The 19217-nt window shown below is 39.5% G+C and overlaps 1 protein-coding gene across 1 annotated transcript in view; it reads right to left on the minus strand.

The window, feature by feature from the left end:
• Window positions 1–1761: 1761 nt before the first annotated feature.
• Window positions 1762–19217, minus strand: part of LOC133550580 (GRAM domain-containing protein 2B) — a 29881-nt gene continuing 12425 nt past the window's right edge. The window contains exons 8-14 of the mRNA XM_061896534.1: window positions 17143–17223; window positions 14580–14694; window positions 14444–14521; window positions 14272–14341; window positions 11995–12099; window positions 11814–11898; window positions 1762–1999 (exon numbers count right to left, since the gene is read on the minus strand). Coding sequence (XP_061752518.1) covers window positions 1958–1999; window positions 11814–11898; window positions 11995–12099; window positions 14272–14341; window positions 14444–14521; window positions 14580–14694; window positions 17143–17223 — 576 coding nt within the window. The 3' untranslated portion in view covers window positions 1762–1957. The remainder of the gene's footprint in view (window positions 2000–11813; window positions 11899–11994; window positions 12100–14271; window positions 14342–14443; window positions 14522–14579; window positions 14695–17142; window positions 17224–19217) is intronic.

Genomic DNA, 19217 nt, shown 5'->3' on the forward strand with positions numbered 1-19217 from the left:
AAAGTTCCTGATTATTTCTGAAAATGTTCTTGGACTTTCCCTTACTATTCTGGAAAATGTTGGACAGGTATTGATTACTTTTTAAGATGGAAGTTCTTGAATTGTCTTGAGACTTCTTGATTGTTTTTACTGTTCTGGAAAATGTTGGACAGGTATTGATTACTTTTTAAGATTAAAGTTCTTGAATTGTCTTGAGAGTTCTTGATTGTTTTTACTACTCTGGAAAATGTTGGACAGGTATTGATTACTTTTTAAGAAGAAAGTTATTGAATTGTCTTGAGAGTTCTTGATTGTTTTTACTATTCTGGAAAATGTTGGACAGGTATTGATTACTTTTTAAGATGAAAGTTCTTGAATTGTGTTGAGAGTTCTTGATTGTTTTTACTACTCTGGAAAATGTTGGACAGGTATTGATTACTTTTTAAGATGAAAGTTCTTGAATTGTTTTGAGAGTTCTTGATTGTTTTTACTATTCTGGAAAATGTTGGACAGGTATTGATTACTTTTTAAGATGAAAGTTCTTGATTGTTTTTACTATTCTGGAAAATGTTGGACAGGTATTGATTATTTTTTAAGATGGAAGTTCTTGAATTGTCTTGAGAGTTCTTGATTGTTTCTAAAAAAAAATGGTTATTTCAAGTTCCCTAATAGTCTGGAAAATTTTGGGAAGTTATTAATTATTTTTTAAACATTTCTTGGAAGTTCTTGAATTGTTTTGAGAGTTCTTGTGCGTTTCTGAAAAAGTTCTTGAATATTTCTGAGAGTTATTTTATGTCCTTGAATCGTCTCTCGAGTTCCTTAACGCTCTCGAACATTTTCGGAATGTTCCTGATTATTTTTGAACATTTTCTTGAAAGTTTTTGATTATTCCTGAAAAAGTTCTTGAATATTCTTCAAAGTTGTTTAATGTTCTTGAATTGTTCCTTAATATTCTTGTTTTCTTTAATAGTCCTTCCCCACTCCACTCTTCATCAATGGCACACCGCTGGAGATCGTAAGCAGCTCCAAGTTCCTGGGGGTGCAGATCACTGACAACATGACCTGGTCTCTACACACCGGAGCTCTTGTGAAAAAAGAGCTCAGCAGCGCATGCACCCCGGGTCCGGACTCTGGACAGCCAGCACTTCATCCATGGCCACCGAACCTGTGCCCCCCGCCCTCCAGAAGGGAGAATGGGGCAGAGCTGAAAAGAAATGGCAGACTTATTCAGTGGCCTAGTGGTTAGAGTGTCCATTAGGTTGGGAGTTCAAACCCCGGCCGAGTCATACCAAAGACTACATAAAAAATGGGACCTATTGCCTCCCTGCTTGGCACTCAGCATCAAGGGTTGGAATTGGGGGTTAAATCACCAAAAATGATTCCCGGGCGCGGAACCGCTGCTGCCCACTGCTCCCCTCGCTTCCCAGGTGGGGGATCAAAGGGATGGGTCAAATGCAGAGGACAAATCCCACCACAGCTACACTGTAGTGTGTGTGTGACAATCACTGGTACTTTACTTAATTAACTGGTCTAAAAAGGGGGGTTCTATTTAAAGGCTAGAGTATACAAATTAGTTTTAAGATGGGACTTAAATGAGGTACCATCTCTGACTGTTACCTGGTTGTACCAGGTTGTGTCCGTTTGCGCTGGGCAGTCCAATTTGTCCCCTTATGACAAGGCGAGTCTCTCCCGGCCAACCCCCCCCCATCCCCCGCCGAGTGCTCCTTTGTTTACAAACACGCAGACCACCGCGTCAGCGGGGTAGCAATTGGCCACAAGCACTTAGGTGTGTAAAATACGTGACTTTAATACAAGACCAAGTGTTCATGCGGCTGAAAAATACTGTTTCGCTTTCATCAGGCATCCATCCATTTTCGACCGCATATTCCCTTTGGGGGCGCTGGTGCCTATCTCTGTTACAATCGCACGGAAGGCGGCGTACACCCTGGACAAGTCGCCACCTCATCGCAGGCTTTCATCAGGCAGCGTCGTCCAAAAGTCTCTGCAGGCTCTTCTGCACCTGGAAGACAACACCCGGTTCTTTTACTCGCTAATGTCACTAGCTGCTAGCCTAGTCGCTAGCTGCTAGCCTAGCCGCTAACGCCCCTGTCTTGCTAATGGAAGGTGATGCTACGTTCCATTCGCACTGGGAAGTTGGAATATCGGAGTTTCTAGTCAAAAATTGACAACTCGAACCCCCCCAACCCCGAGGTTGGATTTCGTACTGGGAAAGTCGGCGAGTACTCACTACTTCCAAAGACCTGGCCTGAATGTAAGTAATAATAGAATATTTTTTTAACGCCGTTATTAGAAATTGTGGCTGTCTTAAGTTTCCGATCATTTCTACAACTCTTTGGGGAAGTCGCTTCCTTGCAGTCCCACTGTCAGACACGGCGCGGGAGTCCAGCGTGCAGGGTTAACAGGCTTTTTAATGATCGTATGTTGTTTTTTTATGCAAAGTTTTCTCCAGACTTTTCAGTCTCACCAATCCTCCTCATCCTGCTGCTCCCGGCCGCTATTGTTAAAGACAACAGCTGATTAGACAACTCCTACCACCTGGGAAGTCTAATCAGCTGCCAGCTGTGTCTCGCTCTGTCTTCAGCACCGTGGACAGAGGCGCTGACCTTTGCTCCTGCAGGCACGCTGATCCCACTCCCCCCCACCCTCCCACACTCTTATTTTTTTGTGATAGAGTGATTGGAGCACATACTTGTTGGTCACAAAAAAAAACATTCATGAAGTTTGGTTCTTTTGTGATTTTATTATGGGTCTACTGAAAATGTGCTGGGTCAAAAGTATACGTACAGCAATGTTAATATTTGCTTACAAGTTTCACTGCAATAAGGCGCTTTTGGTAGCCTTCCACTTGAATTTCTGACCACTCTTGACAAAATTGGTGCAGTTGGTTTTCCGGCATGGACTTGTTTCTTCAGCATTGTCCACACGTTCCAAAACCTCAATTCTAGCCTGATTTAGCCATTCCTTTACCAATTTTGATGTATGTTTGAGGTCATTGTCCTGTTGAGAACACCCAACTGCGTCCAAGACCCAACCTCCGGACTGATGATTTTAGGTTGTCCTGAAGAAATTTTTTAACTGTCCCATTTACTCTTTGTAAAGCAGTAATTCCATTGGCAGCAAAACAGGCCCAGGGCATAACACTACAACCACAATACTTGACGGTAGGCATGGTGTTCCTGGGATTAAAGGCCTTACCTTTGCTCCCCCCAAAAACAGTACAGTGAGTATTGTGGCCCAACAGCTCAATTTTTGTTTCATCTGACATCCATACTTGACAACCCTCCCGATTTTCAGAATCCCGAATTTCAGTGCCCCTCCCAAAAATCTCCCGGGGCAACCACTCTCCCGAATTTCTCCCGTTTTCCCGCCCAGACAAGAATATTAGGGGCGTGCCTTAAAGGCACTGCCTTTAACGTCCTCTACAACCTGTCGTTAAGTCAGTTTTCCCTCCTTATAGACGGCATGTCTGCAAAATCACATAATATATACGTTTTTTACACACACAAACACAAGTGAATGCGATGCAAACTTGGTCAACAGCCACGCAGGTCACACTAAGGGTGGGCGCATAAACAACTTTAACACTGTTACAAATATGCGCCACACTGTGAACCCACACCAAACAAGAATGACAAACACATTTCGGGAGAACACCCACACAGTAACACAACATAAACACAACAAAACAAATACCCAGAATCCTTTGCGGCACTAACTTTTCCGGGACGCTACACTATATAATACATTCATAAAAGAATGTTTTTTGGTGACCAACAAGTATGTGCTCCAATCACCCTATCACAAAAAAATAAGAGTTGTAGAAATGTTTGGAAACTCAAGCCAGCCGTGACATTATGTTCTTTACATGTGGATGTAAACTTTTGACCGCGACTAAGGGACAAGCGGTAGAAAATGGATGGATGTATGTGGCCATCTTGTTTTCCGTCCTTGCTCACAACTCGGCTGTAACGACATTCCCAGCTCCGACTTCCAAATTCCGAGGTTATTTGAACGCATCATGTGTGCCTCGTACACAATACTAATAGTGTGGACGCTTCAGACTAGCTATGATAGTTTGAATTTGGATTTTAATGTTTGCTGGTTTTTAAAGTGTTTTAACGCTACCACTCTTGTTTGATTTAGCATCTGCTGGCGAATCTGAAGTGTTTGGGCGCTACAATGCTATAATTTAATTTAGCAACTGTTAGCTAGTCTGAAGTGTTTGATGCTACCACGCTATTGTTTCATTTAGCATCTGTTAGCTTGTCTGAAGTGTTTGATGCTACTACACTATTTTTTAATTTAGAATGTATTAGCAAGTCTGAAGTGTTTGACACGACCACGTTATAGTTTAATTTAGCATCTGTTAGCCTGTCTAAAGTGTTTTATGCTGCCACACTATAGTTTAATTTAGCATTAGTTAGTCTAAAGTGTTTTATGCTACCACGCTAGTTTAATTTAGCATCTGTTAGCTAGTCTGAAGTGTTTGATGCAACAAAATTATAGTTTAATTTAGCATCTGTTAGCTGGTGTTTGATGCTAATAGTTTACTTCAGAAGATATTAGCTAGTCTAAAGTGTTTGATGCTACCACGCTATTGTTTAATTTAGAATGTAATAGCTAGTCTGAAGTGTTTGATGCTACCACGCTATTGTTTAATTTAGAATGCATTAGCTAGTCCGAAGTATTTGATTCTATACCACGTTATAGTTTAATTTAGCATCTTTTAGCTAGTCTAAAGTATTTGATGCTACCACGTTATTGTTTATTTTAGAATGTAATAGCTCGTCTAAAGCGTTTGACGCGACCATGTTATAGTTAATTTAGCATCTGTTAGATAGTCTAATGTGTTTTGTGCTACTATGCCATAGTTTAATTTAGCATGTGTTAGCTATTCTAAAGTGTTTTATGCTACCACGCTTTATTTTAATTTAGCATCTCTTAGCTAGTATAAAGTGTTTGATGCTACCACGCTTTATTTTAATTTAGCATCTCTTAGCTAGTATAAAGTGTTTGATGCTACCACGCTATAGTTTAATTTAGCATCCGTTAGCTAGTCTAAAGAGTTTCATGATACCATGCTATAGTTTAATTTAGCATCTTTTAGCTAGTCTGAAGTGTTTGACGTGACCACGCTATAGTTTAATTTAGGATCTGTTAGCTAGTCTGAAGTGTTATATGCTACTACGCTATTTTTTCATTTAGAATATATTAGCTAGTCTGAAGTGTTTGATGCTACCATGTTATTGTTTAATTTAGCATCTGTTAGCTAGTCTAAAGTGTTTTACGCTACTACATTATAGTTTTAATTTAGCATTTGTTAGCTAGTCTGAAGTGTTTGATGCTACCACACTATAGTTTAACTTTTCATCTTTTAGCTAGTCTAAAGTATTTGATGCTACCATGCTATAGTTTAATTTAGCATCTGTTAGCTAGTCTAAAGTGTTTTATGCTACCACACTATAGTTTAATTTAGCATCTGTTAGCTCATCTGAAGTATTTGATGCTACCATGCTTTAGTTTATTTAGTGTCCGTTAGCTAGTCTAAAGTCTTTTACGCTACTACGTTATAGGTTTAATTTAGCATCTGTTAGCTAGTCTGAAGTGTTTGACACGACTACGCTATAGTTTAATTTAGCCTCTGTTAGCTAGTCTGAAGTGTTTTATGCTACTATGCTATAATTAAGAATGTATTTTAATTAAGAATGTATTAACTAGTCTGAAGTGTTTGATGCTACCACGCTAATGTTTAATATAGAATGTATTAGCTAGTCTGAAGTGTTTGATGCTACCACACTATAGTTTAATTTAGCATCTGTTAGCTCATCTGAAGTATTTGATGCTACCATGCTTTAGTTTAATTTAGCGTCCGATAGTTAGTCTAAAGTGTTTTACGCTACTACGTTCTAGGTTTAATTTAGCATTTGTTAGCTAGTCTGAAGTGTTTGACTACGCTATAGTTTAATTTAGCCTCTGTTAGCTAGTCGGAAGTGTTTTATGCTACTACGCTATATTTAAGAATATATTAGCTGCTCTGAAGTGTTTGATGCTACCACGCTAATGTTTGATATAGAATGTATAAGCTAGTCTAGAGTATTTGATGCTACCACACTTTTGTTTGATTTAGCATCTGTTAGCTAAAGTCTTATATGCTACCAGGCTATTGTTTAATTGATAATGTATTAGCTAGTCTGAATTATTTGATGCTACCATGCTATTGTTTATTTTAGAATGTAATAGCTCGTCTAAAGCGTTTGACACGACCATGTTATAGTTAATTTAGCATCTGTTAGCTAGTCTGAAGTGTTTTGTGCTACTATGCTATAGTTTAATTTAGCATCTATTAGCTAGTCTAAAGTGTTTTATGCGACTATGCTATAGTTTAATTTAGCATTTGTTAGCTAGTCTGAAGTGTTTGATGCTACCACGCTATAGTTTAATTTAGCATTTTTTAGCTAGTCTAAAGTATTTGATGCAACCATGGCCACGCAATAGTTTAATTTAGCATCTGTTAGCTAGTCTAAAGTGTTTTATGCTAACAGGCTATTGTTTAATTTAGAATGTATTAGCTAGTCTGAAGTGTTTGACGCGACCACACTAGTTTAATTTAGCATCTGTTAGCTTGTCTAAAGTGTTTGTTGCTACCACACTATAGTTTAATTAAGAATCTGTTTGCTCATCTGAAGTATTTGATGCTACCATGCTTTAGTTTAATTTAGCGTCCGTTAGCTAGTCTAAAATGTTTTACGCTACTACGTTATAGGTTTAATTTAGCATCTGTTAGCTAGTCTGAAGTGTTTGATGCTAGCGCGCTATTGTTTAATTTAGCATCTGTTAGCTAGTCTGAAGTATTTGATGCTACCACACTATAGTTTAATTTAGCATCTTTTAGCTAGTCTAAAGTATTTGATGCTACCACGCTATAGTTTAATTTAGTATCTGTATTCTAGTCTGAAGTGTTTGATGCTACCATGCTATTGTTTGATTTAGAATGTATTAGTTAGTCTGAAGTGTTTGATGCTAGCGTGCTATTGTTTAATTTAGCATCTGTTAGCTAGCCTGAAGTATTTTATGCTACCACACTATTGTTTAATTTAGAATGTAATAGCTCGTCTAAAGCGTTTGACGCAACCATGTTATAGTTAATTTAGCATCTGTTAGCTTGTCTAAAGTGTTTTATGCTACTATGCTATAGTTTAATTTAACATCTCTTAGCTAATATAAAGTGTTTGATGCTACCACGCTATAGTTTAATTAAGCATCTGTTAGCTAGTTTAAAGTGTTTTATGATACCATGCTATGGTTTAATTTAGTTTCTGTTAGCTAGTCCGAAGTATTTGATGCTACCGCGCTATCGTTTAATTTTGAATGTAATAGCTAGTCTGAAGTGTTCAATGCTACCACGCTATAGTTTCAATTAGCATCCGTTAGCTGGTCTGAAATGTTTGATTCTACCATGCTATGGTTTAATTTAGTGTCTGTTAGCTAGTGTAAAGTGTTTTACGCTACTACGTTTTAATTTAATTTAGCATCTGTTAGCTATTCTGAAGTGGTTGATGCTACCATGCTATAGTATAATTTAGCATCTGTTAGCTAGTCTAAAGTGGTTGATGCTACCAGGCTATAGTTTAATTTAGCATCTATTAGCTTGTCCAAAGTGTTTTATCCTACTACGCTATTTTTTAAATTTAGAATGTATTAGCTAGTCTGAAGTGTTTGATGCTACCACACTATTGTTTAATTCAGAATGTATTAGTTAGTCTGAATTGTTCAATGCTACCAAGCTATAGTTTAATTTAGCATCTGTTATCTAGTCTGAAGTGTTTGATGCTACCACGCTTTTGTTTAATTTAGAATGTATTAGCTAGTCAGAATTATTTGATGCTACCACGCTGTAGATTAATTTAGCATCTGTTATCTAGTCTGATGATGCCACCACACTATTATTTAGTCCTGTTAGCAGTTAGCATCTATTAGCGAGTCTGAAGAGTTTGATGCTACCACGTTGTTGTTTAATTTAGTTAGCATTTATTAGGGAGTCTGAAATGCTTGATGCTACCACGCTATTGTTTAGTTTAGTTAGCATCTATTAGCTAGTCTGAAGTGTGTGGTGCTACCACTCTATTGTCTAATTCAGTTAGCATCTATTAGCGAGTCTGACATTTTTAATGCTACCACACTATTATTTAATTCAGTTAGCATCTATTAGCGAGTCTGAAGAGTTTGATGCTACCACGTTGTTGTTTGATTTAGTTAGCATTTATTAGGGAGTCTGAAATGTTTGATGCTACCACGCTATTGTTTAGTTTAGTTAGCATCTATTAGCTAGTCTGAAGTGTGTGATGCGACCACTCTTTTGTCTAATTCAGTTAGCATTTATTAGGGAGTCTGAAATGTGTGATGCTACCACGCTATTGTCTCATTCAGTTAGCATATATTAGCGAGTCTGAAATTTTTAATGCTACCACATTATTATTTAATTTAGTTAGCATCTATTAGCTAGTCTGAAGTGTTCGATGATACCACGCTATTGTGTCATTCAGTTAGCATCTATTAGCGAGTCTGAAGTGTGTGATGCTACCACGCTATCGGCTCATTCAGTTAGCATCTATTAGCGAGTCTGAAATGTTTGATTCTACCACACTATTGTTTGGTTTAGTTAGCATCTATTAGCTAGTCTGAAGTGTTTGATGCTACCACGCTATTGTCTCATTCAATTAGCATCTATTAGTGAGTCTGAAATTTTTAATGCTACCAGGCTATTATTTAGTTTAGTTAGCATCTATTAGCTAGTCTGAAGTGTGTGATGCTACCACGCTATTGTCTCATTCAGTTAGCATCTATTAGCGAGTCTGAAATTTTTAATGCTACCACATTATTATTTAATTTAGTTAGCATCTATTAGCTAGTCTGAAGTGTTCGATGATACCACGCTATTGTGTCATTCAGTTAGCATCTATTAGCGAGTCTGAAGTGTGTGATGCTACCACGCTATCGGCTCATTCAGTTAGCATCTATTAGCGAGTCTGAAATGTTTGATTCTACCACACTATTGTTTGGTTTAGTTAGCATCTATTAGCTAGTCTGAAGTGTTTGATGCTACCACGCTATTGTCTCATTCAATTAGCATCTATTAGTGAGTCTGAAATTTTTAATGCTACCAGGCTATTATTTAGTTTAGTTAGCATCTATTAGCTAGTCTGAAGTGTGTGATGCTACCACGCTATTGTCTCATTCAGTTAGCATCTATTAGCGAGTCTGAAATTGTTAATGCTACCACACTATTATTTAATTTAATTAGCATCTATTAGCTAGTCTGAAGTGTGTGATGCTACCACGCTATTGTCTCATTCAGATAGCATCTATGAGCGAGTCTGAAATTTTTAATGCTACTACACTATTACTTAATTTAGTTAGCATCTATTAGCTAGTCTGAAGTGTTTGATGCTACCACGCTATTGTCTCATTCAATTAGCATCTATTAGTGAGTCTGAAATTTTTAATGCTACCAGGCTATTATTTAGTTTAGTTAGCATCTATTAGCAAGTCTGAAGTGTTTGATGCTACCACGCTATTGTCTCATTCAATTAGCATCTATTAGTGAGTCTGAAATTTTTAATGCTGCCAGGCTATTATTTAGTTTAGTTAGCATCTATTAGCAAGTCTGAAGTGTTTGATGCTACCACTTTATTGTCTAATTCAGTTAGCATCTATTAGCGAGTCTGAAATGTTTAATGCTACCACGCTATTATTTAATTTAGTTAGCATCTATTAGCTAGTCTGAAGTGTTTGATGCTACCACGCTATTGTCTCATTCAGTTAGCATCTATGTGCGAGTCTGAAATTTTTAATGCTACTACGCTATTATTTAATTTAGTTAGCATCTATTAGCTAGTCTGAAATGTTTGATGCTACCACGCTATTGTCTCATTCAGTTAGCATCTATTTGCTAGTCTAAAGTGTTTGATGCTACCACGCTATTGTCTCATTCAGTTAGCATCTATGAGCGAGTCTGACATTTTTAATGCTACCACACTATTATTTAATTGAGTTGGCATCTATTAGCGAGTCTGAAGAGTTTGATGCTATCATGCTGTTGTTTAATTTAGTTAGCATTTATTAGGGAGTCTGAAATGTTTGATACTACCACGCTATTGTTTGGTTTAGTTAGCATCTATTAGCTAGTCTGAAGTGTGTGATGCTACCACGCTATTGTCTAATTTAGTTAGCATCTATTAGCGAGTCTGAAATTTTTAATGCTACCACACTATTATTTAATTGAGTTGGCATCTATTAGCGAGTCTGAAGTGTTTGATGCTACCACTTTATTGTCTAATTCAGTTAGCATCTATTAGCGAGTCTGAAATGTTTAATGCTACCACGCTATTATTTAATTTAGTTAGCATTTATTAGCTAGTCTGAAGTGTTTGATGCTACCACGCTATTGTCTCATTCAGTTAGCATCTATTAGCGAGTCTGAAATTTTTAATGCTACTACGCTATTATTTAATTTAGTTAGCATCTATTAGCTAGTCTGAAGTGTGTGATGCTACCACGCTATTGTCTCATTCAGTTAGCATCTATGAGCGAGTCTGAAATTTTTAATGCTACTACACTATTATTTAATTTAGTTAGCATCTATTAGCTAGTCTGAGGTGTGTGATGCTACCACTCTATTGTCTCATTCAGTTAGCATCTATTAGCGAGTCTGAAATGTTTAATGCTACCACGCTATTATTTAATTTGGTTAGCATCTATTAGCTAGTCTGAGGTGTGTGATGCTACCACTCTATTGTCTCATTCAGTTAGCATCTATTTGCTAGTCTAAAGTGTTTGATGCTACCACGCTATTGTCTCATTCAGTTAGCATCTATGAGCGAGTCTGACATTTTTAATGCTACCACACTATTATTTAATTTAGTTAGCATCTATTAGCTGGTCTGAAGTGTTTGATGCTACCACGCTATTGTCTCATTCAATTAGCATCAATTAGTGGGTCTGAAATTTTTAATGCTACCACACTATTATTTAATTTAGTTAGCATCTATTAGCTAGTCTGAAGTGTTTGATGCTACCACGCTATTGTCTCATTCAACTAGCATCTATTAGTGGGTCTGAAATTTGTAATGCTACCAGGCTATTATTTAGTTTAGTTAGCATCTATTAGCAAGTCTGAAGTGTTTGATGCTACCACTCTATTGTTTAATTCACTTAGCATCTATTAGCGAGTCTGAAATGTTTAATGCTACCACGCTATTATTTAATTCAGTTAGCATCTATTAGCTAGTCTGAAGTGTGTGATGCTACCACGCTATTGTCTCATTCAGTTAGCATCTATGAGCGAGTCTGAAATTTTTAATGCTACTACACTATTATTTAATTTAGTTAGCATCTATTAGCTAGTCTGAAGTGTTTGATGCTACCATGCTATTGTCTCATTCAATTAGCATCTATTAGTGAGTCTGAAATTTTTAATGCTACCAGGCTATTATTTAGTTTAGTTAGCATCTATTAGCAAGTCTGAAGTGTTTGATGCTACCACTTTGTCTAATTCAGTTAGCATCTATTAGCGAGTCTGAAATGTTTAATGCTACCACGCTATTATTTAATTTAGTTAGCATCTATTAGCTAGTCTGAAGTGTTTGATGCTACCACGCTATTGTCTCATTCAGTTAGCATCTATTAGCGAGTCTGAAATTTTTAATGCTACTACGCTATTATTTAATTTAGTTAGCATCTATTAGCTAGTCTGAAGAGTTTGATGCTACCACGCTGTTGTTTAGTTTAAGATGTAGTGTTTGGTGTCACTTGACCTTCTCCAGCTTCCTCAGGTTGATGGTTAAAAGCTCGGACAAGAGCTCACTGCTGACGTCACCACTGCCTTGCAGAAGGTCTTTTCTGGAAGGTAAAAAAACAAACAATAATACCAATTATGCTAATTAGCTCAGGAGGGCTTCACTCATCCTGGTGTTCCGGAAGGTTCCATCAACTTACTGGTGCTGGGCCAAGTCTGCCATGGAGCCCAGCGTGCTGAGTCTCTGCTCCAAGGACAACATCTTCACACTCAGGTAACACGAGGACAGCACCAGCACGCACACGCTGAACATTGCAATTTTACAAGAAAAGTTTAGACTCTTGGCAATTTTATGAAAAGATTTTACTTGACAAAAGTCACAATTTTGGAAAAAAAACTTTAAAATTTTAGCAACATTATAATAATAATCGCAATTTTACTCTGCAAAATTATGACAAAAGTCAAAATTTTACACAAAAAATCTCACTATTTTACAAGAGCAACAAAAAAATTGGCAATATTGTGATTAAAGTCGGAATTTTATTTGACAAATGTCACCGTTTTGCGTTAAAATAATTTTAAGAGAAAGTAGTGCAACGTTACAGAAACAGAAAAAATATGAGAAATTGTTACCTATTTTATGAGAAAAAAGTCAACACTTTGTGAGGAAAAGTCTGCTTTTAGTGCATTTTTTAAAACTATTTTTAAAAATTGGTTTATAATCATTATTATTTACTTCAAGTTATTACAGTATTTCTCTCTACACACACACACATATATATATATATACATATAATATATATATATATATAATGTGTGTGTATATATATATATTTAGAAGAAAAAAAACATATATACATATATTTAAAATATAACAATATATTTTCTTCTAAATTAATATATGTATATATAAATCTTTTAAAACATTATATGTTTTATATATTATATATATACTTTTTCTTTATATATATAATTTTATTTACATATATATAAATGTATATGTATATAAACATACATATATGTATATACATATATATATACATACATATATATGTATATATGATTTATTACTTTTTAACGCAAAATGGTGTCATTTGTCATTTGTGTGACGGTTTTAAAAGAGCTCCCCCTCTGGCCAACAAATGTAATAACAAGTGTGTGTAAGAAATTGAAATCCGCCCTTTTGGCCCAAATTATATACATATATATATATATATACATATATATATATATATATATATATATATATATATATATATATATATATATATATATATATATATGTGTATATATATATATATATATACACATATATACATACACACAAATGTATATATATATATATATATATGTATATATATATATGAAAAGTGGCCCTTTTGGCCAAAATTTATTTATATATATATATATATATATATATATATATATAACTCTCTCTCTATATATATATATCCATATATATATATATATATATATACATATAGATATATATAACTCTCTCTCTCTCTCTCTCTCTCTCTCTCTCTCTCTCTCTCTCTCTCTCTCTCTCTCTCTCTCTCTCTCTCTCTCTCTCTCTCTCTCTCTCTCATATATATATATATATATATATATATATATATATAAATTAGTTTTGGCCAAAAGGGGCACTTTTCAATTTCTTACACACACTTGTTATTACATATGTTGGCCAGTGGGGGAGCTCTTTTAAAACGTCACCATTTTGCATTAAAAAGTAACAATTTTACACAAAAAGTAATAATTTTACATTAAAAAAAATTAACAATTTTACAAGAAAATAGTTCAACTTTATAGAAACAGAAAGAATACGAGAACGTGTTCCCAACTTTATAAGAAAAAGACTGCTTTAAGTTGTTGTTGAATTGTTTGTTTTTAATCAGTTTTTAATCTTCATTATTTACTTTTTTTTTACAGTAAGTCTCTATATGCATACTTATTTATTTTAAGAAAAAAATGGCCAAAAGGGGCCCACTTCAATTTCCTACACACACTTGTTATTACATATGTTGACCAGAGGGGGAGCACTTCAAATTTTCACACACACTTGTTATTTCATATGTTGACCAAAGAAGGAGCCCTTTTAAAAGCGACACACTGTCAATTTGAAAAAACTCTCCTTTTTGGGACCACCCTCATTTGAATAGATTTCGGGTTTTTTCGGAGATGAATAGGGAAGTCTTTATTTAGCTGCCATCTTGTTGTATCATATATTGCTGCCTTTGCAATGTTTACTTTTGTATGCACATTAAATCAACAAAAAAAATCCTGACTTTGGAGCAATGTTCACGGACTCTGGTATTTGGCTCTCTATTAGATGCAAAAAGGTAATTTTCCTTGTTGATGTCTCAAGAAGGGCAGAAATACAAGAACACACACACCCACGCACACACACACACACACACACACACACACACACACGACAGGAGCACGTGTAGAAAGGTTGTGGGTGAGCAACTTACAGAAGGAGATAAAAACACAAGAGCGTGTTGACAGACAATGTTTGCATTCTTCTCTCCGTCATCGCCACACCTGAACAACAACACAACAACAACACAACAACAACACAACATCAGCAACACACACACACACACACAGTGTCGTGACGCCAACAACGTCAGGGAATCTCCTTACGCTCCTGCTTCTTGACGTGATGTTCAGCAGACCCCTCTTTGTCTTTTAAGGCCTCCAAGAACGGAGGAACGGGAAAGTCTGGGAGAGAAGAAAGTCATCATGTGACCACCGCGCCCATCCTGATTGGCTGAGGTACCTGACAAGGCGGCCAGCTTCTCCTCGTCCGGCGAATCAGAGCTGCTGCTTTCTGCTATGTCCCGCCTCCTGTCCCTCAAGGCGCCGCCCAAATCGCCAAAGTTGCCGCGGAAACCCTGCAGAGAGCCTCACGGGTCATGTTGTGTCTTGTTGTGTTGTGTCATGTTGTGTCTTGTTGTGCTGTGTCATGTAGTGTGTCATGTTGTGCCTTGTTGTGCCTTGTTGTGTCATGTTGTGTCTTGTTGTGTCATGTTGTGTTGTGTTATGTTGTGCCTTGTTGTGTCTTGTTGAGTTGTGTCATGTTGTGTCTTGTTGTGTTGTGTCATGTTGTGTCTTGTTGTGCTGTGTCATGTAGTGTGTCATGTTGTGCCTTGTTGTGTCTTGTTGTGTCATGTTGTGTTGTGTTATGTTGTGCCTTGTTGTGTCTTGTTGAGTTGTGTCATGTTGTGTCTTGTTAAGTTGTGTTGAATTGTGTCTTGTTGAGTTGTGTCATGTTGTGTTGAGTTGTGTCATGTTGTGTCGGGTTGTGTTGTGTCATTTCGTCTTGTTGTGTCATGTTATGTCGTGTTGAGTTGTGTCATGTTCAGTTGTGTCATGTTGTGTTGTGTCGTGTTGAGTTGCGTCATGTTGTGTCGTGTTGAGTTGTGTCATTTTGTGTCTTGTTGTGTCATGTTATTTCGTGTTGAGTTGTGTTGTGTTGTGTCAAGTTGTGTTATGTTGAGTTGTATCGTGTTGAGTAGTGTCGTGTTGTGTCAAGTTGTGTTGAGTTGTGTTGTGTTGAGTTGTGTCATGTTGTGTTGTGTCATTTTGTGTCTTGTTGTGTCTTGTGTCATGATGTGTCGTATTGAGTTGTGTTGTGTTGAGTTATGTCATGCTGTGTCTCGTGTTGAGTTGTGCCATGGTGTGTTGTGTCATGTTGTGTCTTGTTGAGTTATGCGATGTTGTGTTGTGTTGTGTTGAGTTATGTGATGTGTTGTGTCATTTTGTGTTGAGTTGTGTTATGGTGTGTTGTGTCATGTTGTATCTTGTTGAGTTGTGTTATGTTGTGTCATGTCGTGTCTTGTTGAGTTGTGTCGTGTTGTGTCTTGTTGAGTTGTGTCATGTTTTGTTTTGTTGTGTCATGTTGTGTCGTGTTATGTTGTATCGTGTTGAGTTGTGTCATGTGTTGTGTCGTGTTGAGTTGTGTCATGTTGACTTGTATTGAGTTGTGTCAAAGTTGTATTGTGTCATGTTGCGTTGTCGTGTTGAGTTGTGTCATTTTGAGTTGTGTCCTGTTGTGTCATGTTGTGTTGTGTCATGTTTTGTCGTGTCTTGTTGTGTCGAGTGTAGTCGTTTCACGTTGTATAGGGTTAAGTTAAGTTGTGTTGACTTGTGTCTTGGTGAGTTGTGTCATGTTGAGTCAAGCTGTGTTGAGTTGTGTTGTGTCATGTTGTGTTGAGTTGTGTCATGTTGAGTTGTGTCATGTTGTGTCGTGTTGAGTTGTGTCGTGATGAGTTGTGTCATGTTGTGTCGAGGTGAGTTGTATCATGTCGAGTGGAGCCATTTCACATTTTATATGGTTAAGTTATGTTGTGCTGAGTTGTGTCATGTTGTGTCGAGTCGTGTCGAGTGGAGTCATTTCACGTTGCATCGGGTTAAGTTATGTTGTGTTGTGTCACGTTGTGTCGTGATGAGTTGTGTCATGTTGTGTTGTGTTGAGTTGTGTTGTGTTGAGTTGTATCAGGTTGTGTTGTGTTGAGTGGAGTCATTTCACGTTCCATCAGGTTAAGTTATGTGTTGAGTTGTGTTGTGTTGTGTCATGTTTTGTCGTGTCTTGTTGTGTCGTGTTGTGTCGAGTGTAGTCGTTTCACGTTGTACAGGGTTAAGTTATGTTGTGTTGAGTTGTGTCACATTGTGTCTTGTTGAGTTGAGTTGAGTGTAGTCGTTTCACGTTGTATAGGGTTAAGTTAAGTTGTGTTGACTTGTGTCTTGTTGAGTTGTGTCGAGTGTAGTCGTTTCACGTTGTATAGGGTTAAGTTAAGTTGTGTTGACTTGTGTCTTGTTGAGTTGTGTCTAGTGTAGTCGTTTCACGTTGTATAGGGTTAAGTTAAGTTGTGTTGACTTGTGTCTTGGTGAGTTGTGTCATGTTGAGTCGAGCCGTGTTGAGTTGTGTCATGTTGCCGTGTTGGGTTTTGTCATGTTGAGTTGTGTCATATTGTGTCGTGTTGAGTTGTGTCGTGATGAGTTGTGTCATGTTGTGTCGAGGTGAGTTGTATCATGTCGAGTGGAGCCATTTCACATTTTATATGGTTAAGTTATGTTGTGCTGAGTTGTGTCATGTTGTGTCGTGTCGAGTGGAGTCATTTCACGTTGTATCGGGTTAAGTTATGTTGTGTTGAATTGTGTCATGTTTGTGTCGTGTCGAGTGGAGTCATTTCACGTTGTATCGAGTCAAGTCGTGTCATTTTGTGTCGGGTTGTCTCAGGTGTTGCGTTCCGTTGAGTCGCGTGGTGTTGTGTTGAGCCGTGTGGTGTCGTCATGGCGTGTTGTGTGGCGTTGTGTAGTGTTGTGTAGCGTTTGCTGACCAGAGGGAAGTGAGGCGAGGTCGGAGCTCTGGTGTTGTTGCGCGAGGAGGACGGGACAGGACTGCTGCACGGACTTCTTTCCTGGACAACAGGTCACGGCGGTCATGTGACGGGGGTTGAGGGGACAGTACCGGGACTTACCACCAGGTGGAGACAGTACCGGGACTTACCACCAGATGGAGACAGTACCTGGACTTACCACCAGGTGGAGACAGTACCGGGACTTACCTCCAGGTGGAGACAGTACCGGGACTTACCACCAGGTGGAGACAGTACCGGGACTTACCTCCAGGTGGAGACAGCACCGGGACTTACCTCCAGGTGGAGACAGTACCGGGACTTACCACCAGGTGGAGACAGCACCGGGACTTACCTCCAGGTGGAGACAGTACCGGGACTTACCTCCAGGTGGAGACAGCACCGGGACTTACCTCCAGGTGGAGACAGTACCGGGACTTACCACCTGGTGGAGAAAGCACCGGGACTTACCTCCAGGTGGAGACAGCACCGAGACTTACCTCCAGGTGGAGACAGCACCGGGACTTACCTCCAGGTGGAGACAGTACCGGGACTTACCACCAGGTGGAGACAGTACCGGGACTTACCTCCAGGTGGAGACAGTACCGGGACTTACCTCCAGGTGGAGGCAGTACCGGGACTTACCACCAGGTGGAGACAGTACCGGGACTTACCACCAGATGGAGACAGTACCTGGACTTACCACCAGGTGGAGACAGTACCGGGACTTACCACCAGGTGGAGACAGTACCGGGACTTACCTCCAGGTGGAGACAGCACCGGGACTTACCTCCAGGTGGAGACAGTACCGGGACTTACCACCTGGTGGAGAAAGCACCGGGACTTACCTCCAGGTGGAGACAGCACCGAGACTTACCTCCAGGTGGAGACAGCACCGGGACTTACCTCCAGGTGGAGACAGTACCGGGACTTACCACCAGGTGGAGACAGTACCGGGACTTACCACCAGGTGGAGACAGCACCGGGACTTACCTCCAGGTGGAGACAGTACCGGGACTTACCTCCAGGTGGAGAAAGCACCGGGACTTACCTCCAGGTGGAGACAGCACCGGGACTTACCTCCAGGTGGAGACAGCACCGGGACTTACCTCCAGGTGGAGGCAGTACCGGGACTTACCACCAGGTGGAGACAGCACCGGGGCTTACCTCCAGATGGAGACAGCACCGGGACTTACCTCCAGGTGGAGACAGTACCGGGACTTACCACCAGGTGGAGACAGTACCGGGACTTACCTCCAGGTGGAGACGGTACCGGGACTTACCTTCAGGTGGAGACAGTACCGGGACTTACCTCCAGGTGGAGAAAGCACCGGGACTTACCTCCAGGTGGAGGCAGTACCGGGACTTACCACCAGGTGGAGACAGTACCGGGACTTACCTCCAGGTGGAGACAGTACTACGACTTACCTCCAGGTGGAGACAGTACCGGGACTTACCCCCTGGTGGAGACAGTACCGGGACTTACCTCCTGGTGGAGACAGTACTACGACTTACCTCCAGGTGGAGACAGCACCGGGACTTACCTCCAGATGGAGACAGTACCGGGACTTACCTCCAGGTGGAGACAGTACCGGGACTTACCTCCAGGTGGAGACAGTACCGGGACTTACCTCCAGGTGGAGACAGTACCGGGACTTACCTCCAGGTGGAGACAGTACCGGGACTTACCACCAGGTGGAGACAGTACCGGGACTTACCTCCAGGTGGAGACAGTACCGGGACTTACCTCCAGGTGGAGACAGCACCGGGACTTACCTCCAGGTGGAGACAGTACCGGGACTTACCTCCAGGTGGAGACAGCACCGGGACTTACCTCCAGGTGGAGACAGTACCGGGACTTACCACCAGGTGGAGACAGTACCGGGACTTACCTTCAGGTGGAGACAGTACCGGGACTTACCTCCAGGTGGAGACAGTACCGGGACTTACCTCCAGGTGGAGACAGCACCGGGACTTACCTCCAGGTGGAGACAGTACCGGGACTTACCACCTGGTGGAGAAAGCACCGGGACTTACCTCCAGGTGGAGACAGCACC

The sequence above is a fragment of the Nerophis ophidion genome, linkage group LG01, assembly GCF_033978795.1.
Source record: "Nerophis ophidion isolate RoL-2023_Sa linkage group LG01, RoL_Noph_v1.0, whole genome shotgun sequence".
NCBI classification, from domain to species: Eukaryota; Metazoa; Chordata; class Actinopteri; order Syngnathiformes; family Syngnathidae; genus Nerophis; species Nerophis ophidion.